This window comes from Coregonus clupeaformis, chromosome 8, assembly GCF_020615455.1.
Source record: "Coregonus clupeaformis isolate EN_2021a chromosome 8, ASM2061545v1, whole genome shotgun sequence".
Taxonomy (NCBI): Eukaryota; Metazoa; Chordata; class Actinopteri; order Salmoniformes; family Salmonidae; genus Coregonus; species Coregonus clupeaformis.
This window is the reverse complement of record NC_059199.1, coordinates 37,389,971-37,416,910: the sequence shown is the minus strand read 5'-3', so window position 1 is coordinate 37,416,910 and position 26,940 is coordinate 37,389,971. Positions and strand designations below refer to the sequence as shown.

The 26,940-nt window shown below is 46.9% G+C and overlaps 1 protein-coding gene across 1 annotated transcript; it reads left to right on the top strand.

Moving 5' to 3' along the window:
* The first annotated feature begins 15,954 nt into the window (after positions 1–15,954).
* Positions 15,955–18,001, top strand: LOC121572919 (cell wall protein AWA1). The gene is made up of 4 exons (XM_041884955.2): positions 15,955–16,065; positions 16,182–16,240; positions 16,339–17,633; positions 17,928–18,001. Exons 1-4 carry the CDS (start codon positions 16,043–16,045, stop codon positions 17,940–17,942), a joined length of 1,392 nt encoding a protein of 463 aa, XP_041740889.1. The 5' UTR covers positions 15,955–16,042; the 3' UTR covers positions 17,943–18,001.
* The last annotated feature ends 8,939 nt before the right edge of the window (positions 18,002–26,940 follow it).

Here is a 26,940-nt window from a genome sequence, read left to right as displayed (position 1 = left end):
AACCATCCACCCGGTGCCCTCGGGATACGAGAGCGTGTCCGCCCTCATCTCCTGTCTGTCCGGCAAGGCACTGGAGTGGGCCAACGCCGAGTGGGGGGGAATAGACGCCGCTACAGTCAACTACCGCTTCAGGGCGGTGTTCGATCATCCCCCAGAGGGGAAGGCGGCAGGTGAGCGTCTGTTCCACCTCAAACAGAGGAAGAGGAGCGCGCAGGAGTTCGCACTGGACTTCCAGACTCTGGCTGCCAATGCGGGATGGAATGAGAGGGCCCTCATCGACCACTACAGGTGCAGCCTGAGGGAGGACGTGCGTCGGGTGTTGGCCTGCAGGGACACCAACCTAAGCTTTGATCAGCTGGTGGACATGTCGATTCGCCTAGATACCCTGTTGGCTACCCGCGGACATCCGGAGTCAGGGCCGTCCATTCCATCCCCCAGCACTTCCGAGCCGAGCCCTATGGAGCTCGGGGGTGCTGGTGCTAGGGAGACCAGGAGAGAGACCAGGAGAGAGGCCGTCCCCTGCACCAACTGTGGCCGCAGAGGACACACTGCGGTTCGGTGCTGGGGAGGGTCTCCTAGGAATCGAGGCAATAGGCCGCGCACTGATGAGTCATACCATGGGGCGGCAGGTAGCTTAGTGGTTAAGAGCGTTGTGCCAGTAACCGAAAGGTCGCTGGTTCTAATCCCCGAGCCGACTAGGTGAAAAATCTGTCAATGTGCCTTTGAGCAAGGCACTTAACCCTAATTGCTCATGTAAGTCGCTCTGGATAAGAGCGTCTGATAAATGACAAAAAAAAACAAAAAAAAACAGGTGAGTAAGCACCCAACTCACCCAGAGCTCTCTGTTGTACATATGTGTATTGAAGTTGTGTTTCCCGAGGTTTCTTCTCATTCCCAGCATAAGGCGCTAGTAGATTCAGGCGTAGCTGGGAATTTTATCGATCGCCGGTTCACGTATAAGTTAGGGATTCCTATTGTACCAGTTGATGTGCCCTTCCTCATCCATGCCCTAGATAGCTGCCCTTTGGGGTCGGGATTGATTAGGGAGGTCACAGCGCCACTTAAGATGAAGACGCAGGAGGGCCATGAGGGGATAATACAGTTGTATTTGATTGACTCTCCTGCGTTTCCCGTGGTGTTGGGACTTCCCTGGTTAACATCTCATGACCCCAACATTTCATGGCAACAGAGGGCTCTCAAGGGATGGTCTGATCAGTGTGTCGGGCGGTGTGTAGGTGTTTCCGTAGGGGCAACGACGGTGGAAAGTCCGAACCAAATTCCCACCATGCACATTCCTCCTGAGTATGCCGATTTGGCACTCGCCTTCTGTAAAAAGAAGGCGACTCAATTACCTCCTCATCGACAGGGGGATTGTGCGATAGACCTCCAGGTAGGCGCTGCGCTTCCTCGTAGTCATGTGTATCCCCTGTCTCAGGAGGAGACGGCAGCTATGGAGACATACGTCACTGAATCTCTGAGACAGGGATACATACGATCGTCCACTTCTCCTGCGTCCTCAAGTTTCTTTTTTGTGAAGAAGAAGGATGGGGGTTTACGCCCGTGTATTGATTACCGTGGTCTCAATCAGATTACAATCAAATACAGCTATCCTCTCCCTCTGATTGCTAGTATGACGGAGTCATTACACGGGGCGCGATTCTTCACAAAATTACAACCTGGTGCGCATTAGGGAGGGAGATGAGTGGAAGACAGCGTTCAGTACCACCTCGAGTCATTATGAGTACCTCGTCATGCCATACGGTTTAATGAATGCTCCTTCAGTCTTCCAATCATTTGTGGACGAGATTTTCTGGGATTTGCATGGACAGGGTGTAGTGGTGTATATTGATGACATTCTAATATACTCCGCTACACGAGCCGAGCATGTGTCCCTGGTGCGTCGGGTGCTGGGTAGACTGTTGGAGCATGACCTGTATGTGAAGGCGGAGAAATGTCTGTTCTTCCAGGAGTCCATCTCCTTCCTGGGACATCGGTTGTCCGCGTCAGGGGTGAAGATGGAGATTGACCGCGTTTCAGCCGTGCGTAATTGGCAGACTCCCACCACGGTGAAGGAGGTGCAACGGTTTTTGGGTTCTATTCTAAGAAGCTCAGTCCGGCGGAACGCAATTATGACGTGGGGGACAGGGAGCTGCTAGCGGTGGTCCAAGCCCTGAAGGTGTGGAGGCATTGGCTTGAGGGGGCTAAACACCCTTTTCTCATTCTGACTGACCATCGTAACTTGGAGTACATCCGGGCAGCGAGGAGACTGAACCCTCGTCAGGCTAGGTGGGCCATGTTTCTTACCCGGTTTGTATTTAAGCTCACTTATATACCAGGGTCACAGAACGCTAAGGCAGACGCCCTGTCCCGACGTTATGACACAGAGGAGAGGTCCATTGAGCCCACTCCCATACTTCCGGAGTCTTGTCTGGTGGCAACGGTGGTGTGGGAGGTCGATGCAGACATCGAGCGGGCGTTAGGTGCCGACCCTACTCCCCCAGAGTGTCCAGAGGGACGGAGGTACGTGCCGCTCGAGGTCCGTGATCGACTGATATATTGGGCTCACACGTCACCCTCCTCTGGTCATCCTGGTATTGGTCGGACAATGCACTGCCTTAGTGGGAAGTACTGGTGGCCCACCTTAGCTAGGAACGTGAGGGTTTACGTTTCTTCCTGCTCGGTGTGCGCCCAGTGTAAGGCGCCTAGACACCTGCCCAGAGGGAAGTTACAACCCCTACCCGTTCCACAACGGCCGTGGTCTCACCTGTCGGTGGATTTTGTCACGGACCTTCCCCCCTCCCAGGGGAATACCACGATCTTGGTCGTTGTGGATCGGTTTTCTAAGGCCTGCCGTCTCATTCCTATGCCAGGTCTTCCTACAGCCCTACAAACGGCCGACGCCCTGTTTACTCACGTCTTCCGGTACTACGGGGTGCCTGAGGATATAGTGTCTGATCGGGGTCCCCACTTCACCTCTAGAGTCTGGAGGGTGTTTATGGAACGTCTGGGGGTCTCGATTAGCCTTACCTCGGGTTTTCACCCTGAGAATAATGGGCAGGTGGAGAGAGTAAACCAGGATGTGGGTAGGTTTCGGAGGTCCTATTGCCAGGACCGGCAGGAGGAGTGGTCGGGGTATATCCCCTGGGCAGAGATAGCCCAAAACTCACTCCGCCACTCCTCCACTAATCTTACGCCTTTTCAGTGTGTGCTGGGTTATCAGCCGGTCCTGGCACCCTGGCATCAGAGCCAGATCGAAGCCCCTGCGGTGGATGAGTGGTTTTGGCACTCAGAGGAGACATGGAACGCTGCGCATGTCCATCTGCAGTGGGCTATCAGACGGCATAAGGCTCCGGTTTATGCACCGGGAGATCGGGTCTGGCTCTCGACCCGAAACCTGCCCCTTCGCCTGCCCTACCGGATGCTGGGTCGGCGGTTTGTGGGGCCATTTAAAGTCCTGAGGAGATTGAATGAGGTATGTTATAGGTCACAACTGCCCATTAATTACCGCATTAACCCCTCGTTCCATGTGTCTCTCCTCAGGCCGGTGGTATCTGGTCCACTCCAGGAGAATGAGATACGAGAGGCTCCTCCGCCCCCACTAGACATCGAGGGGGCTCCGGCGTACTCAGTCCGTTCCATCGTGGATTCGAGGCGTCGGATGGGGGGTCTGCAGTATCTCGTGGAGTGGGAGGGGTACGGTCCGGAGGAACGGTACTGGGTCCCTAGGAGGGACATCCTAGATCCCTCCCTATTGAGGGATTTCCACCGGAGTCATCCGACTCGCCCTGCTCCGGGTCCTCCTCCCCCAGGCCGGGGTCGGCGCACGGGGGGTACTGTCACGGATTCAGCCGAGGCTGCTCCTCCTACTTGCTCGGGCAGGCTTCGGCGTTCGTCGTCCCCAGAGTACTAGCTGCTGCCGATCGATGTTTCGGTGTTTGTCTTGTTTGGTCTTTATTGTTTACACCTGTTTCCCATTATGTTGGATTGTATTCCCTATATTAACCCCTGTCTCTCATTTGGTTATTTTGTGTGTGATTGTTCGTTTGTCATTCCGGCAGTTTCTCGTATGTACGGGTCTTTGTGTTTTCTTCCCTGTTTTGGAGGTTTGTTGTTTTGTACGTTTATTTTACTGTGTTCAGTAAAGATCGTTGCCAGCCGCTCTGTGTCCTGCATTTGACTTCGCTAACCGCATACACGTCGCCTGACACCTTTTCTCTCCTTCGGGAAGATGTAAAAGGAGTTATTTCTTCTTCCATTTATTGTCCACAGGTGTATGGCGGAGGTCCCGTGGACTTTCTCAACATGTTTCTGGCTTCTTGTATGTTTTTTAGCAGTCCTTCTCCCTCTATTTTAAACATGTTGTGTACTTATTTTTCTCTTTCTCTTTTGGCCTCTCTTTTGTTTTATAGTTTTTTATTAGTGTTTCCATTTCCTCACACACTGACCATTTGGTGCCCATCTTCCTAGTGCGTTGTTCCCATTTTTTAGATGTTTTTATTATTTCTCACTTGTGTAGGGGATACCTAGCACTCAGGATTCTACTGCCGTTTTATTCATATTTTATGGCCTGTATTTTTGAACTCGCTAATGCCAGTCCCAAGTTTTAACCCCTTTTTTGGTTTATTTTAATATTCGTACTATTTTTCTTTTTATATTGGTACTTGCTTTTCTCTTATTGTTAATCTGTTCGTGCCTTTGATTATTTTATCCAGAACTTATTTATCATAAATGTGTGTTTGGTTATTTCTTATATCTCCTGATGTCCACTTTTCTCGTGTGGAACACCTCATTAATCTTCCCCTTGCATATTTCTCCTATTTCCCAACCACTGAATATCTAGTTATCATAAATATATGTTCGGTTTTTCTCTTATCTTTCCTGATGTCCACTTTTCTTTTGTGTGGAACACCTCATGAATCTTTCCTTTGCGTATTTCTCCTATTTCCCAACTACTGAATATCTAGTTATCATAAATAAATGTTCGGTTTTTCTCTTATCTTTCCTGATGTCCACTTTTCTTTTGTGTGGAACACCTCATGAATCTTTCCTTTGCTCGTGTTTTTCTTAACTTCAAACCACTTAACTGTATGTGTGTTTCTACCCCTAGTACTTTAATGGGCGTTCACACACCGTTCACTCTTCTTCTCTTAGTGTGAGACCGGGTGCGTCCTCTCTACCAGGCTACACTTAAGCAGCGATCCAGAAGAGGTGCGCCATCTTTTCCCCACCAGAGCAGAATTATTTTCACACTCACTTGCACTCTCACCATTCCATACGCTTTCCTAAGTGACCTGTAAATTCAGCCCCTTTCCTGATTCACTTCCTCAACACAAGAAAAGCGGTATTATACAGGATTTTTGTCTATCTATGCAGCCCTCTTAGTGCTAAACTTCCATACGCTTTCCTAAGCGACCTGCAAATTCAGCCCCTTTCCTGATTCACTTCCTCAACACAAGAAAAGCGGTATTATACAGGATTTTTGCCCACCTATGCAGCCCTCTAAATGATTCACTTCCTCAACACATTTAGAGCGGTATTCGCAGGACTTCTGCCTACCTATGCAGTTATATATCATGCACGTTCCTAAGCGACCTGTAAATTCAGCCCCTTTCCTGATTCACTTCCTCAACACAAGAAAAGCGGTATTATACAGGATTTTTGCCCACCTATGCAGCCCTCTAAGCGATTCACTTCCTCGACATGCCTAGAGCGGTATTCGCAGGACTTCTTCTTTATTTTCTGATCGCCCAAACTGATGGACAGCCACTCGTGCTGAAGCGACCTAGACTGAAAGATCAACAGGGTGAATCAAATTAATCGATCGAATTGAACAAATGCCCCAGAGGAACAACCAAGTGACTTCGATTATTGAATGCACGAATTGAGTGATTGACCCAAACATATTGACCGGACTAACCAGATGAGCAACCTGAATGAAACTCAATCACACTGAATGAATCACAATGAATCAGACAGAACGACCAGCCGGACGAACAAATGAATCAGACGATTCGAACAAATGCCTCAGACGAATCAACTGAGTGGCCTCGATGAGTACAAAACGAGTCAGACAAAACAATCGAATGAATCAAGCGGATTTGATCACACTGAACAGATGAGCAACATGAACGAGACAGATAAAACATCCAACCCGACCACAACTGAATGAACCACAATGACCCAAGCAAACCACACACCTGCCCGGACCGAGCAGATCTACTCTTACTTAAACTATTTCCTATGTATTGCAACCCTCAAGGATTTGTATCCCTTTATTTTTTAGCATGCATTTCCAATTCAAAAGCTCCCAGTCTCTGGTTTTCTAGTTCTTAAATTTGGAGAGACCTACTTGGTGTACTGCAGCTGAGGTCGGGCCCCGGAGCGAACCACACAAACTTTATACTATTAAGTAAGAACTTTTGGTTACCTTTTTTTAGTGGCCACTTGTTTGTGTAGCTCGTCCAAGCCGTTCACAGCTGCAGGTGTTCACCGTCCCAGGTCCCTGTTTGTCACTCCTGGCAAGCTCACCATTTATGTGGTAGAAATATTTAACTCAAAAGTTATTTTAAATCCACAACTAGAATCTCTCCACAGCCTCATAGAGGATCTAGATACATTTTCTAACCTCTCTGGATTACAACCAAATTATGACAAATGTACTATATTACGTATTGGATCACTAAAAAAATAAAACATTTACATTACAATGTAGTTTACCAATAAAATGGTCTGATGGTGATGTGGATATATTCAGAATACATATCCAAAAGGAAATAAATGATCTCACTTCAATACATTATAATAGAAAGTTAGCAAAAATAGATAAGATCTTGCTACCATGGAAAGGTAAATACCTGTCAATTTGTGGAAAAATCACCCTGATTAACTCTTTAGTATTATCCCAGTTTATGTATTTGCTTATGGTCTTGCCTACGCCTAGCGAACAGTTTTTGAAATTATATGAGAAAAAAATATTCCATTTTATTTGGAACGGCAAGCCAGACAAAATTAAACGGGCCTATTTATATAATGAATATGAATTCAGAGGACAGAAATTATTAAATATTAAAGCATTAGACCTATCACTAAAAGCTTCAGTCATACAAAAGTTATACTTAAATCCGAACTGGTTGTCTAGCAAATTAGTAAGATTGTCTCACCCAATGTTCAAGAATGGCCTTTTCCCCTTTATTCAGATTACAACCACTCACTTTCAGTTATTTGAAAAGGAAATCATCTCCCAAAGTCATGCTCCTCCAATGAAATGAAAACAAAAAGACCCAACATGTGGTCCTCTGTAGCTCAGCTGGTAGAGCACGGCGCTTGTAACGCCAAGGTAGTGGGTTCGATCCCCGGGACCACCCATACACAAAAATTGATGCACGCATGACTGTAAGTCGCTTTGGATAAAAGCGTCTGCTAAATGGCATATTATTATTATTATCTGCTGCGGCACTGCATACAGCCAGCCAGAAGGAACAAAACTGTCTATTCTGTGACAGTGCAGACCACAAATCAGAAAACTGCCCTGACCACAATATTGCTACACGCAAAGAGAAACTAAAGAAAATGGGAAGATGCTTTGTATCTTTAGGACAGAAACACATAGCAAAATTCTGTAAAGTTAAAGATGTGTCATGTGCAACCTGTGGAAGCAGACATCACATTGCTGTGTGTACCGGTAAGAGGAGTGAGGTGCAACCCCCTACTGTTTCTGCAGATGCTGTTGTTTCCTAAGTTATTCCCCATTCAGTGAAGATGAAACCAGATGGACAGAACACTGTGTTGCTACAAACGGCAAAGGCATGGGTAGAAGGCCCATCAGGCAGGAAGATAGCTCGTTGCTTACTAGATGGAGGCAGTCAGAGAAGCTTCATACATGAAAACCTTGTGAAGGGCTTGAAGCTACCAGTAATCAGACAAGAGGCACTCACTCTTCACACGTTTGGCTCCTCTGCTCCAGCAACATCGCAACGCAACAAAGTGAAAGTAATCTTGGAGAATGTATGGGATAAACAGCAGAGAATAGAGATAGAGGCAATTGAAACCCCACAAGTGTGCACAGCTGTGATGAAGGTTCCTGGTGAACAGATTCAACATGAGCTCAATAGAAAGGGACTGCAGCTCGCAGACTTTCCAGGAGATGACAATGATCCTGAACTCTCTGTCCTGATAGGAGCGGACTACTACTGGCAGATAGTATCAGGCAGAGTGGAGCGACTGACGGAGACGCTGGTTGCTTTAGAGAGCAACTTTGGATGGTCGGTGCAGGGACCCGTGTCCATGTCAAGTGTCGCCGAGGCAACATGCATGTTCATCCCACTTGATGAAGACACACTAGTCTCCAAACAACTGCATGCATTCTGGGAGCTTGAGTCTCTGGGTATTATAAGCGAGAAAGCACAGAACCCAGAGGAAACGAGGCTCTACAGAGGTTTGAGGAAACAACCACCTTCAAAGATGGGCGATACCACGTGGAGTTGCCATGGAAACAAGAAATGCCAGAACTCCAAGACAACTATAGAATCGCCAAGAAACAGTTTGAAGGTCTGAAGAAAAGACTGAAGAAGGATGTGACGTTGTACAGCAGATACAATGAAGTCGTAGAGGACTACTTACAACAGGATATGGCAGAGGACGTGCCCAAGGACAACGCATCAAGCGCAGACAACATAAAATACTACTTACCTCACCATGCAGTACTCCGAGAAGATAAGGTGACGACAAAACTGAGAGTGGTGTTTGATGCCTCGTCCCTTGAAGATGGCTGTCCATCCCTCAATGACTGTCTACTCACAGGACCGAACCTGAATCCGGATCTGCTCAACGTTCTGATAAAGTTCAGACTACATGAGATCGCATTCATGGCAGACATCAAGAAGACTTTCCTGCAGATATCCCTAGCAGAGACAGACAGAGACGCCGTGAGATTTCTATGGCTCACAGGCCCACCAAAGGTAGAAAATGAAGAGGATCTGCGTGTGCTGAGGATGAAAAGAGTGGTATTTGGAGCTTCCCCAAGTCCATTCTTGCTGGCAGCTACAATCAGGAAGCACCTAAAACAATATGAAACAGAACAACCAGAAGTTGTAGAGATACTGAGAGAGTCACTCTATGTAGATTACTTCATTGCAAGTTCACGCAATGTTGAAGAGGCTTACCTTGTGACCACAACTGCAAGGCGAATGCTGTCGATTGCAGGCATGGACCTCTTCAAGTGGATTACCAACTCTCCTGAGTTGAAAACAAAATGGGAGGAGAGTACGACAACTGACCACCCATTGACACTAGAAACACAAGGAGTAGTGCTGAAGGTTTTAGGTTTAGTGTGGAGACCGGGAACAGATTACTTTGTGTTTGACCTCAGGCCGCTACTGAGCATTCTAAAGCAAAAGGAAAACACAAAGAGAAGTGTTCTGCAGTCGTCTGCACGTATTTTCGACCCTCTTGGTTTCCTGACACCCTTCACCATCAGGATCAAAGTGCATGTTCCAGGAAATGTGGGAGAGGGGACTCAGCTGGGACGAACAATTACCACCTGATCTGACACGAGAATGGCAACAGTGGTGTTCGGAACTACCCCAGTTACACCAGCTCACCATACCAAGGTGGTACAGAACAGACATGCGGCCACAGAATAGTCACACCCTGAAACTACACGTGTTCTGTGATGCAAGTGAAAGGGCTTACAGTGCAGTAGCTTATTTGCAAAGTGAATCACAAGACAGGGAAACAACAAGTCTAGTCGCATCCAAGTCCAGGGTAGCCCCACTCAAGAAAATGACGCTGCCACGCCTGGAGCTCATGGGAGCTGTGATTGGAGTGAGACTAGCAAACAACCTTATGAACACACTGAAAATGGAAGAAAAACAGATCAAAATGTGGACAGACTCGATGATCGTGCTGCATTGGATTTGCAGCTCAGCTCAGAAATGGAAATAGTTTGTCGTGAACAGAGTGACAGAGATCCAGTCCTTGGTCATGGTCAAGTCATGGTCACATATTGAAGGGAAAACTAATCCAGCTGACCTCCCTAAAAGAGGACAAACTGTTCGAAACTTGACACAGAGCGAGCTATAGTGGAATGGACCCAGAATTCTGACATCACCCAATCAGCCCAAGGAGACTGATGATAACAAGGTTCCAGAAGAGGTAAACACAGAACTCAAGTCCAGTTGCCAGGTTACTGTACAACTCGCAGCAAACAGCACAGACATTACTGAACCTGTGTTGGAGCTTGAAAGGTACAGCAAATTGAAAAGAGTGTTCAGAGTCACCGCCTGGATAAAGAGATTCATAGCCAATGCTCGTACAAACATAAAGATGCAAGGTGAACTGACTGCTGACGAACTGTTCGATGCAGAAAAGTACTGGATTAAGGTAACACAACAACAGAGTTTCGGACAGGAGATCAAACTGCTGAAGGCAGGAAAAAGCCTAAACAATGACTGTAAAATCAGAGAACTGAAACCGTTCTTGGACGAACACGAACTACTCAGTGTAGGAGGAAGACTGCAACAATCCAACTTAACATTCAGAGAGCAGCACCCATGGGTTCTGCCCAACAAGTACATATACTCAGAAATGCTGATACAGTACCACCATGAGAAGGTGATGCATTCTGGAACAACAGACACTCTAGTACAAATCAGAGAGCGATACTGGATCTTGCGTGCTAGGCAGCTAGTCAAGAGCACAGTGGCAAGATGTATAGTGTGCAAGAGATTCAAGGCAAGGGCCGGACAGCAGGTCTCTGTGCCTTTACCAAAAGACAGAATAACTGAATCCCCACCATTCGAAGTCACAGGTGTGGATTTTGCAGGACCGCTCTATGTGAAAGAAAATGGTGCTGTGAAGAAGTCATACATTGCACTGTTCACTTATGCTGTAACCAGAACAGTGCATTTGGAACTGGTCTCAGATCAGTCAACAGAGACATTCCTGTTAGCTCTAAAAAGATTAATCTCAAGGAGAGGATTATGCAAGGTAATCTACTCAGACAATGCAAAAACGTTCAAGAGAGCTGATCAGGACTTGAAAGAGCTGTGGAAGGCAATCGAAGAGCCCCAACTCTTGGCATTCTTCTCAGAAGGGGGCATCACCTGGAGGTTCATTGCCGAGCGAGCAGCCTGGTGGGGCGGATTCTGGGAAAGACTCGTCAGGTCAGTGAAAACATGCCTGCGAAAGGTTCTTGGGAGAGCTTCACTCAACTTTGAAGAGATGTCACGGTCCTGACAGAGGTTGAAGCTATCCTAAATTCTAGGCCTCTGACCTTCGTGCACAATGAAGTGGATGAACCACAACCCCTGACCCCAGCACACTTCCTGGTGGGTAAAAGACTAACCTCTTTGCCTCCAAAGCCATTTCCAGCTGACACTCAGCACCCAACGCTAAAAAATGAGGAAATGACACGCAGATGGAAGTACAGGCAGACAATTGTGACCAGTTTCTGGAACAGTATGCGAAGAGACTACTTGCTGGATCTAATGTCAGCACACCGCTGTGACACGCCGCAGCCCACCCCGCTGAAAGCGGGTGACGATGTACTCATTGGAGAAGATAACACACCCAGACAAACCTGGAAACTAGGAAAGATTGAGGAACTGTTTCCAGGCCGAGATGGCCTAGTTAGGTCATGTTCAGTTCGTACTGCTTCAGGGACTTGGTTGAGGAGACCTATTCAGTTGATATACTGCCTAGAGATTTAGATGAACACAGTTGTTCATCGGGGGGAGGATGTTGTAACTTTAATGGGTTACAGAGTTAATGTTTAAGTTCATTCATTGAGCTGTATCTAAAGATATTTTTTTTACAGTTATTTACATATGTAATTGTATTTGAATTTGTGTGTTGGAGATTGAGAGAAGTACATACATACTTTGTTTTATTGGTTAGTATTGAATTACTCTTTTGACTGCAAGTTCCAGAATGCCTGGCGACCGGGGGGAGAGACAAAAGTCTCCAGTTATGTCAAGTGATTATCCTGACTTTTCGCAAGCAACTTACTTTTATTGTTTTATAGAATCTAAAGTTGTTCAATGTAACATGAACAAGTATTATTACTAAAATAAGCATTCATTTCAAACCTGACGTTCCGAGTCATTACTGTGAAGATAGTTATTCTATACATAGTCATGTTTATACAACCTACAAAGTTATTCCCTTATATGTACATGATTAACATCTTTCGATGTCATGCCACCATCATCTTCCAAAGTCCAAGTCCAAGTACCACGCATAGTTTCCTTACAAGGGCTATGTGCGCTTCTCTAGGTTGGGCCTCTGTCTCTTATCCTATTATATTGGTGGCGTGACTCAGACACTTTCTTAAAAAGTAATATACATACACACATTAAAGAACAGTTACACACTGCATGGACTATATTCACTATTCAAGCATGCATCTGGATTACAAAGTATCAATCATGTTTACTATGTTTTACCTTTATCATTTCACAACATTTGTATTAGAAAATCATCTATAATTGCTGCAAATAAACCACTACTAAAGGACACCAATAATAATAAGAGACTTCCTTGGCCAAGAAACACGAGCAATGGACATTAGACCGGTGGAAATTTGTCCTTTGGTCCCACCGTAAAGCATGGAGGAGGAGGTGTGGAGGTGCTTTGCTGGTCTGCCACACTTAACCAGCATGACTACCATAGCATTCTGCAGTGATACGCCATCCCATCTGGTTTGGGCTTAGTGGGACTATAATTTGTTTTTCAACAGGACAATGACCCAACACACCTCTAGGCTGAGTAAGGGCTATTTGACCAAGAAGGAGAGTGATGGAGTGCTGCATCAGATGACCTGGCCTCCATAATCCCCCAACCTCAACCCAGTTGAGATGGTTTGGGGTAAGTCGGATGGCAGAGTGAAGGAAAAGCAGCCTACAAGTGCTCAGCATATGTGGGAACTCCTTCAAGACTGTTGGAAAATCATTCCATGTGAAGCTGGTTGAGAGAATGCCAAGAGTGTGCAAAGCTGTCATCAAGGCAAAGGGTGGCTATTTGAAGAATCTCAAATATATATATATTTTTTAATTTGTTTAACACTCTTGGTTTCTACATGATTCCATATGTATTATTCCATAGTTTTGATGTCTTCACTATTATTCTACAATGTAAAAATAAAGAAATACCCTTGAATGAGTAGGTGTGTCCAAACTTTTGACTGGTAGTGTATACATACAGTGGGGAAAAAAGTATTTAGTCAGCCACCAATTGTGCAAGTTCTCCCACTTAAAAAGATGAGAGAGGCCTGTAATTTTCATCATAGGTACACGTCAACTATGACAGACAAAATGAGGAAAAAAAATCCAGAAAATCACATTGTAGGGTTTTTAACTGTATTAATGGCACCTGTTTGAACTTGTTATCAGTATAAAAGACACCTGTCCACAACCTCAAACAGTCACACTCCAAACTCCACTATGGCCAAGACCAAAGAGCTGTCAAAGGACACCAGAAACAAAATTGTAGACCTGCACCAGGCTGGGAAGACTGAATCTGCAATAGGTAAGCAGCTTGGTTTGAAGAAATCAACTGTGGGAGCAATTATTAGGAAATGGAAGACATACAAGACCACTGATAATCTCCCTCGATCTGGGGCTCCACGCAAGATCTCACCCCGTGGGGTCAAAATGATCACAAGAACGGTGAGCAAAAATCCCAGAACCACACGGGGGGACCTAGTGAATGACCTGCAGAGAGCTGGGACCAAAGTAACAAAGCCTACCATCAGTAACACACTACGCCGCCAGGGACTCAAATCCTGCAGTGCCAGACGTGTCCCCCTGCTTAAGCCAGTACATGTCCAGGCCCGTCTGAAGTTTGCTAGAGTGCATTTGGATGATCCAGAAGAGGATTGAGAGAATGTCATATGGTCAGATGAAACCAAAATATAACTTTTTGGTAAAAACTCAACTCGTCGTGTTTGGAGGACAAAGAATGCTGAGTTGCATCCAAAGAACACCATACCTACTGTGAAGCATGGGGGTGGAAACATCATGCTTTGGGGCTGTTTTTCTGCAAAGGGACCAGGACGACTGATCCGTGTAAAGGAAAGAATGAATGGGGCCATGTATCGTGAGATTTTGAGTGAAAACCTCCTTCCATCAGCAAGGGCATTGAAGATGAAACGTGGCTGGGTCTTTCAGCATGACAATGATCCCAAACACACCACCCGGGCAACGAAGGATTAGCTTCGTAAAAGAAGCATTTCAAGGTCCTAGAGTGGCCTAGCCAGTCTCCAGATCTCAACCCCATAGAAAATCTTTGGAGGGAGTTGAAAGTCTGTGTTGCCCAGCGACAGCCCCAAAACATCACTGCTCTAGAGGAGATCTGCATGGAGGAATGGGCCAAAATACCAGCAACAGTGTGTGAAAACCTTGTGAAGACTTACAGAAAACGTTTGACCTGTGTCATTGCCAACAAAGGGTATATAACAAAGTATTGAGAAACTTTTGTTATTGACCAAATACTTATTTTCCACCATAATTTGCAAATAAATTCATTAAAAATCCTACAATGTGATTTTCTGGAAAAAAAAATCTCATTTTGTCTGTCATAGTTGACATGTACCTATGATGAAAATTACAGGCCTCTCTCATCTTTTTAAGTCGGAGAACTTGCACAATTGGTGGCTGACTAAATACTTTTCTCCCCCACTGTATATATATATATTATTCTTTTTTAATTCTTTTTGAATACAAAACTAGCTAAAAGTGTGAAAATTGACAAATTATCCAATGGATAATGATAATTTTCTGGAAAAAAAAAAAGTGGAGGTACAAAATCATACGTTTTCACACCCTATTATAAATTGCTCCATGGAATAATTTTGCAGCTGTTTCTGATTAATAAACAATGCCATGCTGGAGGGTTGTAACGTTCAAATACAATTTCTGCTGGTGTGGGCGTTTAAGTGCTACAGCACCCACAGACTAAAAAATGCAATAGCTGCCAGCTAGCAAACTTAGGCCCACCTACTCTGTGACTTGGGCTGTGTTTAGACAGGCAGCCCAATTCTGATCTTTTGACCAATCTGATCAGCTCTGAAAAAGATCTGATGTGAAAAGATCCGATGTGAAAAGATCCAATGTGATTGGTCAAAAGACCAATTTGTGGGGGGGAAATCAGATTTGGGCTGCCTGTCTAAACACATCTTTACTGCCTTTACTGTGTAGTTGGTATATCAGCTGGGTGTATGTTTGGCTGTGTTTATACACGCAGCCCAATTCTGATCATTTTTTCGTTAATTGGTCTTTTGACTATCTGATCGGCTCTGAAAAAGAGCGGATGTGAAAATATTTGATGTGATTGGTCAATTAGTGGAAAAAATATAATAATTGGGCTTCCTGTGTGCATATGCAGTCGTCATCACTGTTTGCTTGATTGATCATGTATGTTTGGCTGTGTATGTTTGGGCGGCAGGTTGCTTAGTGTTTAAGAGCGTTGTGCCAGTAACCGAAAGGTCGCTGGTTCTAATCCCCGAGCCGACTAGGTAAAAAATCTGTCTGGATAAGAGCGTCTACTAAATGACTAAAAATGTTTTTTTAAATCATGTTCAGCTGAATGTCATTGTGATGTCATAACGATAACCCTCTTGTTTGGGTGAATTTCTTAAGTCTCTCATTGGAAAAATCTAAATTGCATACTCTTCGCGTCCACTCTCCTTGTCTCCTTCTCAAAACCCATTGGATGAGAAAGCCAGAGGTCCCGCCCCTCTGATCTTCTCCTTCAATGGATTTTGAGAAGGAGGTGAGAAGAGAGGACGCGAGGAATAAGCAATTGAGATTCTCCCCTTAACTTCTCACCTCCTCTCTCCTCGCCTCGATTTATTTAAAATCTGTTCTCTCCACAAAGACATACAGCTGAACGTGATCAATCAATGAGCCAGTGATTGGATGGCAACTGCAGGTTCAGGCAATAAATACACACCCAGCTGGTATGTCAGCTAAACAAGGCAGAAAGTCACAGTGGAAGTGGGCTAATGTGTTCTACTTAATGGTGGCTTGTCTGTGGGTACTTAGATATGGCTTTTGGAATTCATTTGGGGTAAGAGTCTTTGAATGATATGTTTGATGTACTGCAAGGGTCCTGATTGTCTTTGTGCTGTTGATGTGTAACTTCACTTGTGTTGCACAGGCACTGAATTCTTATTTTCTTCACAGGATTGTGTTGCTTTGCACCATATTCTCAGGACATCTACAATCTGCTTGGGCTTCACGTGGTAAGGCATGAACAACACAAACATTGTCTTTTTTTTGTTGTCAACCAGCCTCTTAAGTTTGGAGTTGAATCTAATGACTTCCTGCAATCTGTTTTTAGATGGCTATCCCCAGGATCAAATCAGACCAGCCTCTAGTACTTCAGGTTCAGTCCAGAGTGACGCTACTCCGAGAGGGACTGGACCCAACACCCATAACCAGAGACTGTCCCTCGGCGGCTCTGCGCCAATCTTTCTCCAGCCAGCCCCAAGAACGTTAGGCATCTCTGGCTCTATAGCCAGTGGAAACCCTCTCAGCCACAACAAGCGTAACACCCTTGCCAGCAGAACCTCGGGCCAAAGTGTCACCAACCCCAGTGAAGTGAAGACAGTTTCAAGATGGGAAGCAAAGGGAATCCAGCCCAAAGCCTTTCGTCCATTTCAGCCTCGTTCACGCAGCTCTGGATCTGTTCAGATTTCTCAGGGAAGCCGTTTAATCAAATCATCCCCCCAGAATTCTGTGGCACAAAGTGGAAGCTACCAGTATTTAAGGGGATCTGCTTACACCCCTGACCTTCAAGCTCCGTCACATGGTTCTTTAAAAACTTCATTTAGACCAGCTCCTCTGAGTTTTGGTTCTACTGAAGGCGGTAGTGCAACAAATGGGTACAAGCCCAGGTTCTCCCACTATGTCAAGCCATACCAGAGCAGATATGCCTCTGCCAGTAGAAGTGGTTCAACCTCTAGTCAATATGCCCAAACTTCTGACCAGAGAATAGATGGAACCTCAAGAAGCAGCAGTATCCCTATGTCTAGCCTGGCCTCTATATCTTATCTCTTTAGCCCAAGCTCTATGCGTAGTGGAAGCTCCTATGGCGCCTATAAACCCATCTCTACCCCTGGTGCAACACTAAGCCAAAGCCTGTTTACCTCTAACCAGGGTGGGGGTGGCGTAACCTACAGCCAGAATGTCCTTGCTGCCAACCAGAAGCCAAGTGGCACTACATCTGCCCAAAGCAACCATAGGCAAGTGTCTGGTCAGATGGGGCGCTACCAGCCCAGCTATGCTGCCAGTAGTGGGCCAATCGCCAGCCTCTTCAGTTCTTCCCGAGCTGGCAGTTATTCAACCTACATCCAGAATGCCACCATCCAGAAGCCAAGTGGCTCTAAACCTGTCCCCAGTCAGCCCAGGCAAAGCTATCAGCCCAGCAATACTCCCAATGCAGTGAAGTCCATCCCTAGCTCTGCCAGAGGACCTACCCAGAGCCTTTTCTTTAGCAGCTATGGCCCTACCCAGAGCGGGACCAGCAGTGGCACCTCCGCCACTTCTCAAAGCTTGGCCCCAGCCACCATCCACATCATCCCAAAACATTACGGTGGCGCTTCTATCCGTCGGCTCCAAGACCCTGTTCGTAGTGTGAGTAGTGCCTCCTCCCCTAGCTGCTACAAACCCAGCTCAAATGTCAGCAAGCCACAGCCAAACGACACTGCACCTGCCAAGCAGAAAGGCCCCACCGCTAGTCCTGAGCTGTAGTAGATAGGAGCATGACAAAGTGAGCGCTGTAGCCACCAGTTGAAGTGATTGGCGTTCTCTATTTTATGCTACTTAAGCTGTTTAGGGTTACACAGGCTTTATTTTATTTTTTTGCTGCTCTTGATAATTGGGCAGCCTGTCATGTTTACTTGTTCCTAATCTACATTTGTCTTCTAGGTGCTGAGACCATGAAGTGATGCCAGGCGTTCTACTTCAATGGTTTTAATAAATACAATTTGACTCCACTTAAATTCAGTCTTGCTGTTTTAATGTATACGTTAACTTTTTCAGACAAATCCTTTGATGTCTGTATTGTGGTCATCAGGTTGATTGGTCCAGCATGAGTTTTCGTATGCTGGCATTTGATAAGATTTTGCATTACTGGACCTCTGCAATAAATGTGCCTGAAGCAGTGTTGGGCCTAATATTAATGATATTCATTCACCCCCTGCAGTTGGAGACCCACAGCATGGTTTTGGTTCTGATGCATTCTGACTTAGGTTGTGTACTGTACACAACCTATCAAAGTGGATTATGTAAAAAAAAAAAACAATCTGTGAAACTCAAGTTTATTTCATTGACCCCTAAAGTAAAAGCTCACTAATACTGCGGTCTTCTATTCATCCAGATAATGTTCAAATGAGCCCTACATTTTGCAGACTTAATACCATGTTAGCATGACAAATGTACTATGAATAGGAGTGTCGGGGGGGGATTTCATGTTGCAAACCTACCCTGAATACGTCACTAACTGGTTTTGTGCCTGCTTGACCATCTGACTCACTATCACCAGATAGTATGCTACATATGGAAGTTACCCTTCGCACCGGCCATGTGGGACACTAATACACACCAGTCTGGCAGGTGTCATTCTGTCAATGATTGATCGAGATCATTAATGTCCTGGATGCGTGTGCAGGAGGAGCCCGTCTGTGTACCATCAGGCCTCGTATCCATGAGGATGTCTGTCCCACTTTCACCCTCACGCCTTCTATTCAGACACATGGCACTGCTAACCCACCTGGGTTCAGATAGTATTCAGTCATTCCAAGTCTTCATCTGTGCTTGGTTGAGTGCCTGGCTCAGTGGAACCAATATAATCCCAAAAATACAAACCTGTATCTGGCATTCCAGACAGGATCAAGTAAATGCTGAAAGTATTTGAAAGATATCAAATACAGTTTGATCCCAGGTCTGACTAGTTCGCAGTGGAGTAAAGATTCAGAAAATGTTTCTTATCTTACATTTTAGATGTTATATTGTTGACATTTACACTGAGGCTTATGACTGGAGCCAGGAAGGGAACAACAGATTTCCCCCGTCTGTCACTGTAACAGAGAGAGAGCGACACCTCGCATGCATTGACCAGCCATGTGTGGTGGTTCAGATAAAGCTATGCTATTTCCTGCCAGAGGAAGTGGCGGAGGCACAGAAGTAATTTTTTTAGGAGCGGTTTCCTTTCCTGTCTTTTTCCATCACGCCTGGGAACATTCATGTGAGAGAAATAAATAAAAGAAAGCGAAATGTCTTCCTTCTACTGGCATCTGCAGAAACAATCTTTATGACAGGACATTTAGACGGAGGGTAGATTTGCAGGAAGAGGAGAAAGGTGTCATAAATCATACTGAAAATGAGTTATATTAATCAACAGAGGACGGAGCTGACTGCTCTCTCTAACGGGACGACAACGCTCTCCTCCGTCTGTCAGGCCATTGAACAATCTGCTTCACCCATGATGTTTCATTATCATAATAAGCATACAGTACAACGTACATCTTGCTCTCTCTTTCCATCTCTCTCTCGCTCTCTCTCTTTCTTTCTCTCTCTCGCTCTATGCCAATTTGTGTAGAATTAATTCTCTCCAATTTGCATTCATTTCCTCAGAGAAAGCTGAAGGTCAGAAATGTTCTGGTCTGGTGTTCAAACAGTAGGAGTAGTAGTAGTAGCAGTAGTGATAGTAGTAGTAGTGATAGTAGTAGCAGTAGTGATAGTAGTAGTGATAGTAGTAGTAGCAGTAGTGATAGTAGTAGTAGCAGTAGTGATAGTAGTAGCAGTAGTGATAGTAGTAGTAGTAGTGATAGTAGTAGTAGCAGTAGTGATAGTAGTAGTGATAGTAGCAGCAGTAGTAGCAGCAGTAGTGGTAGTAGTAGTAGTCGTAATAGTAGTAGTAGTAGTAGTAGCAGTCGTAATAGTAGTAGCAGCAGTAGTAGTAGTAGTAGCAGTAGTAATAGTATCAGTAGTAGTAGTAGGCACACATTGGTGACACTCATGGCTTTGGGTTCTCCTGGCTTCCCCTGGAGCCCAGATATGTTTGTGTTGTATTGGAGTTGCCAAAACCATACAACCATATTTGGGACACAGGCTAGGATCTGTGGCATGCCAAGACAGATGTGTATGTCTCCTAATCCATAGGGAACCTTTTTACAAATGGCCTAGAATGACATGCAGGCAGGAGAACGTGGAGGCATGCAGCACTGCCATCTAATTTATGTGCATGACCAGTGTATTAGTCTGCAAGGAGGATCAACTTCCGACTTTCCTACAACCTTAAAGAATGATATTTACAATAGGTAGGCTTCATTGAATTGTTAGAGGTTGATGGATGTATACGCCTACATCACTGACTGTCCCTGTCTGTTACGTGTTTTAATGTCAGTAGTAGAATTCAGAGAGAGAGAGGAGCGACCATCAGCACAACAGCAGGCAGATGGTGTCTTCTCTCATCTCCTCTCTGGAAGAATCTGCCCTTTGACCTTCAGAACGTTCTTCACCTCCCAGCCAATCAGGTGCTTCAGATCCCTGTCGGGCGCGCCAGGCCCCCTCCCGCTTCGGCATCTGGTCGTCGTGGTGAAGAAATGAAGATAATAATAACCTGAGATATAACGGGCATAAGACTCCTCCCCCTACAGGCGAGAGGTCAAGCTACCTATAGAGAGTCATGCCTACCGCTGTGACCACGCTGATCACAGATTCATCATCAGAAATGACAAGTGAAGCAGAGCCCTGTCCAAGTCCATCCCAGAGTTCTAGCATTACACAAGTATTTATTTTAGCCACGATAATATTTACTACAATAATAGCTGACAACAAGATTTTGTTTTTACCACAACAACAATAATTTTACATATTCATTTGTGTCATTTTATTTGTGCATTTAAAAGGTCCCAATTGACTCAGTAAACTACGCATACTAGTAATTTGATATGTATAATCATTTCATGAGACAGATATGTGATGCCATCACAAATCGAGAGAGGGAGATTAATAGATCTGAGGCTAATGAACGGGACACTGACAGCGTGTTTCCGGGACAGTGATTAAGCCTAGTCCTGGAGAATCTCCATTGAGCATGATTTTGTCTAGGACTAGGCTTAATCTGTGTTTGGAAAACCACCTCTAAGAGTATTCTTCTTATTGACTGAGAGATATCCCCAAGTGGGCCTTTAATGAGAGAGATCACAGTGGGCCTTTAATGAGAGGGAAGGGGACCTGGTCCCTGATATGTTGAGGTGACTGCTGCTTCCAGATGAATTTATTGTATTGTCTTTGGCCCTGTGTCCTCATGGCTTAACTCAATACTAGATACCAGGCCATTGATGCATGAATTATATTAAGTCCTCACAAGGATAGTAAAACAGGAATGAAAATTCAGACAAGTGGGGACATTTAGCCGGTCCCCACAAGGAAAAAGGCTACTTTAGATTTAGGGTTACAATTAGGGTTAGGGGTTGGGGTTAGGATTAGGAGTTTGGGGTTAAGGTTAGGGTTAAAGGTTGGGGTTAAGGGTTAGGGAAAATAGGATTTTGAATGGGAATCAATTGTTTGATCTTCACAAGGATAGTAAAACAAATGTGTGTGTGTGTGTGTGTGTGTGTGTGTGTGTGTGTGTGTGTGTGTGTGTGTGTGTGTGTGTGTGTGTGTGTGTGTGGTGTGTGTGTGTGTGTGTGTGTGTGTGTGTGTGTGTGTGTGTGTGTGTGTGTATGGAGAGTTAGGAGGACAGAGAGGGAAAAACTGAATGTCTAATTAATAACTGCCTAACTTCATCCCCTCTAAACAACCACAGCTACAACAGAACATAACTCCTTACAAACCACATGGACAGACAGACAAAGGGACTGTCACACACATTCACGCACATGCTTCCACACACGCACACATGTGCATATGCACACACACAAACACACACACACACACACACACAGCTGGGAGAGGGCTGCGCCCACAAAAGAGCCTGGAGCTGGTCACAGCTGTGCTATGCTACAAAGGCCGTGAGGAGAAGGGCTGTGGAGGGATTTATAATAGTCTGCAGAAATGCTACAGAACTGGTGGTGGATTTACAGTTGTAGTCACTTCTCAGATCAATGGTGGTGTGTTTGTGAAGACTTCAGAGGGAAGCCACATTAGTGTGGTTTCAGTATTTCACTCTCCTTCACATGACTGGTTTTGTTTTTACCAAATGCCTTTGTTTCTAATTCTCTGAGAACTCAATCCCCTAGTCGACCAATCTGTAGTGGATGGAACTCTGGTGATACAAGAGGCATTGTATTACTTTTAGGTAGCTAGAGATTATTGAGATGAAGTGTACCATCCCATAAAAACCCAACGCATATCCACAGCAGTCTTAGAATAAAGGCAAGCCGAACACTTCAGCAATAACCAGAGCTTCTGTGTGTGCATGCCTGTGTGTCACGGTCGTCAGGGAGAGAAGTAGACCAATGCGCAGCGTGATGAACGAACATGTTACTTTATTATATTAAAGCACAAAACAATAAACGACTCGTGAAGTCCACGGTGACAATGACCGAACACGGAACAAAAACCCACAAACACCAAGGGAAAACAGACAGTATAAATATGGCTCCCAATCAGAGACAACCAGCCAACAGCTGACACTCGTTGCCTCTGATTGGGAGTCACTCAGGCAAACATAGAATACACAACCTAGAACACCCAACATAGAAACAGAACACATAGAATGAACACACCCTGGCTCAACATATAGAGTCCCAGAGCCAGGGTGTGACAGTACCCCTAAAGGCGCGGACTGCGACCGCGCCTCAACAAGAGCAAAACAGGGGAGGGCTGGGTGGGCACACCTCCTCGGCGGCGGCTCCGGCCCCGGCCTTGCCCACCACCCTCCAATAAACCCCCATAGCGCCCCTGGTCCGGTCTGGCCCCGCTGGCTGGAGCTGACCTGGACGTAGCAGGAGCGGCTAGCTTCAGCTCCGTTGTGGAGCAGTTGAGCGGTACCTGATTTGGCACCGATGACCCAGGCACGGGTTGTGCCAGACTGACGATGCACACCCCTGGCTTGGTGCGTGAGGCAGGAACTGACCGGACCGGGCTGACGATGCGCACCCCTGGCTTGGTGCGTGGAGCAGCAACGGGCCGGACCGGGCTGACGATGCGCACCCCTAGCTTGGTGCGTGGAGCCGGAACGGGCCTCACCGGACTGACGACTCGCGCCCCTGGCTTGGTGCGTGGAGCCGGAACGGGCCTCACCGGACTGACGACTCGCACCCCTGGCTTGGTGCGAGTAGCAGGAACGGGCCTCACCGGACTGACGACTCGCACCCCTGGCTTGGTGCGAGTAGCAGGAACGGGCTGGACCAGGCTGACGACTCGCACCCCTGGCTTGGTGCGAGTAGCAGGAACGGGCTGGACCAGGCTGACGACGCACACCGTAGGCTTGGTGCGTGGAGCAGGGACTGGCCGGACTGGGCTGGCGACGCACACCGTAGGCTTGGTGCGTGGAGCAGGGACAGGCCGGACTGGGCTGGCGACGCACACCGTAGGCTTGGGGCATGGAGCAGGGACAGGCCGGACTGGGCTGGGGACGCACACCGTAGGCTTGGGGCGTGGAGCAGGGACAGGCCGGACTGGGCTGGCGACGCACACCGTAGGCTTGGGGCATGGAGCAGGGACAGGCCGGACTGGGCTGGCGACGCACACCGTAGGCTTGGGGCGTGGAGCAGGGACAGGCCGAACCGGGCTGTGGAGACGGATAGGAGACCTGGAGTGAAGAGCGGCCACAACCCGTCCTGGCTGAATGCCTACCCTCACACACTCTGTGTGAGGCATCCGCACAGGACGTACAGGGCTGTGTACCCGTACTGGCATAACAGCACGTGACACTGGAGCAGGATATCCGGGACCGCGGAGAGGCATTGGAGACCACGAGCGTTGAGCCGGCACACTCGTCCTGGCTGCATACCCGCCCTCGCACGACACGTGCGGGGCGCTCGCACAGGACGTACAGGACTATGCCGGACCACTCGTGGCACAGAACGCCGCTCCGCATACCGCGGAACCTGCCCCGTCCCATGCTGCCATGCCTGAGTACGGGACGTTGGTTCCGCTCTCCTTCCAGGCTCCGCCAACCTGCCTTCTGGCCCCCCAAACCCGGTGGCCTCCTCTCCAAATCGCCCTGTGGCAGCCTCCTGCTGCCCAGCCGCCCATGCAGTGTGCCCCCCCCTAAAAAATTTTTGGGGTTGCCTCTCGTCCTTCCGACGATGACATTGCTGACGCCGCTGCTCCTCTCTCGCCAGGGCCTTAATCCTTGCCCATGGCCCTTTGCCCCCGAGCATGTCCTCCCAGGACCACGATTTGCCCACCTGGGCCATCGCCAGCCTCTCCATCTCCTTTCCTGGCGCTTCCTCCCATGTCCAGTCTGCCTGCTCCTGGACACGCTGCTTGGTCCTGGTATGGTGGGTTTTTCTGTCACGATCGTCAGGGAGAGAAGTAGACCAATGCGCAGCGTGATGAACGAACATGTTACTTTATTATATTAAAGCACAAAACAATAAACGACTCGTGAAGTCCACGGTGACAATGACCGAACACGGAACAAAAACCCACAAACACCAAGGGAAAACAGACAGTATAAATATGGCTCCCAATCAGAGACAACCAGCCAACAGCTGACACTCGTTGCCTCTGATTGGGAGTCACTCAGGCAAACATAGAATACACAACCTAGAACACCCAACATAGAAACAGAACACATAGAATGAACACACCCTGGCTCAACATATAGAGTCCCAGAGCCAGGGTGTGACACTGTGTGTGCATGCCTGTGTGTGCATGCCTGTGTGTGCATGCCTTTGTGTGCATGCATGCGCATGCGTGTGTATAAGGCTGTGTTTACACAGCCACCCTAAGAACCCAAATCAGATTTTCTTTCTATATCCAATCATTTTTTCTGACTGTCCACACTCAGTTTTACATGTGAACAAAATATGATTTAACACTGATGTAGCCTCAGAAGAAGCACACAGATGCAATTCTCATTTCCTGTAACTGTTCCTTTATATTTTGGAGTGGCTGTCATGGTAAAGGCAAGTTATGAAAAAAAAAAATCGGAGCAAAGAAATCTTGATCTGAGCATCCAGACAGAGGTCACGTATGGAGGATCAGGTTTGTATCAGAATTCAGATCCACATATGGAGGTGGTATAAATCTGAAGTCAAAAGATCAGATTCCATGTGTTTTTCTGCTGTTTACACTTTAGAGAAAATAACAGATAGGTTTCAGATATGCAAATGTTTGGCAAAAGATCTGAATTGTTCTAACTGTGTGAACGCAACCTTTGTGTGACGCTCGTCGGATATGGCAGGGCTTGAAAACTATTACAGACTACAAAGGGAAGCACAGCCGCGAGCTGCCCAGTGACACAAGACTTCCAGACGAGCTAAACCACTTCTTTGCTCGCTTCGAGGCAAGCAACACTGAAGCATGCATGAGAGCACCAGCTGTTCCGGATGACTATGTGATCACGCTCTCCGTAGCCGATGTGAGTAAGACTTTTAAGCAGGTCAACATTCACAAGGCCGCAGGGCCAGACGGATTACCAGGACGTGTACTCCGAGCATGTGCTGACCAACTGGCAAGTGTCTTCACTGACATTTTCAACATGTCCCTGACTGAGTCTGTCATACCAACTTGTTTCAAGCAGACCACCATAGTCCCCGTGCCCAAGGACACTAAGATAACCTGCCTAAATGACTACCGACCCGTAGCACTGACGTCTGTAGCCATGAAGTGCTTTGAAAGGCTGGTCATGGCTCACATCAACACCATTATCCCAGAAACCCTAGACCCACTCCAATTTGCATACCGCCCCAACAGATCCACAGATGATGCAATCTCTATTGCACTCCACACTGCCCTTTCCCACCTGGACAAGAGGAACACCTACGTGAGAATGCTATTCATTGACTACAGCTCAGCGTTCAATACCATAGTGCCCTCAAAGCTCATCACTAAGCTATGGACCCAGGGACTAAACACCTCCCTCTGCAACTGGATCCTGGACTTCCTGACGGGCCGCCCCCCAGGTGGTAAGGGTAGGTAACAACACATCTGCCACGCTGATCCTCAACACGGGGGCCCCTCAGGGGTGCGTGCTCAGTCCCCTCCTGTACTCCCTGTTCACCCATGACTGCATGGCCAGGCACGACTCCAACACCATCATCAGTAGTAGGCCTGATCACCAACAACGATGAGACAGCTTATAGGGAGGAGGTCAGACCTGGCCGTGTGGTGCCAGGATAACAACCTCTCCCTCAACGTGACCAAGACAAAGGAGATGATTGTGGACTACAGAAAAAAAAAGAGGACTGAGCACGCCCCCATTCTCATCGACGGGGCTGTAGTGGAACAGGTTGAGAGCTTCAAGTTCCTTGGTGTCCACATCACCAATGAACTATCATGGTCCAAACACACCAAGACAGTCGTGAAGAGGACACGACAAAGCCTATTCCCCCTCAGGAGACTGAAAAGATTTGGCATGGGTCCTCAGATCCTCAAAAAGTTCTACAGCTGTACCATCGAGAGCATCCTGACTGGTTGCATCACCGCCTGGTATGGCAACTGCTCGGCCTCTGACCGCAAGGTGCTACAGAGGGTAGTGCGTACGGCCCAGTACATCACTGGGGCCAAGCTTCCTGCCATCCAGGACCTCTATACCAGGCGGTGTCAGAGGAAGGCCCTCAAAATTGTCAAAGACTCCAGCCACCCTAGTCATAGACTGTTCTCTCTGCTACCGCACGGCAAGCGGTACCGGAGCGCCAAGTCTAGGTCCAAAAGGCTTCTCAACAGCTTCTACCCCCAAGCCATAAGACTCCTGAACAGCTAATCATGGCTACCCGGACTATTTGCACTGCCCCCCACCCCCACCCCATCTTTTTAC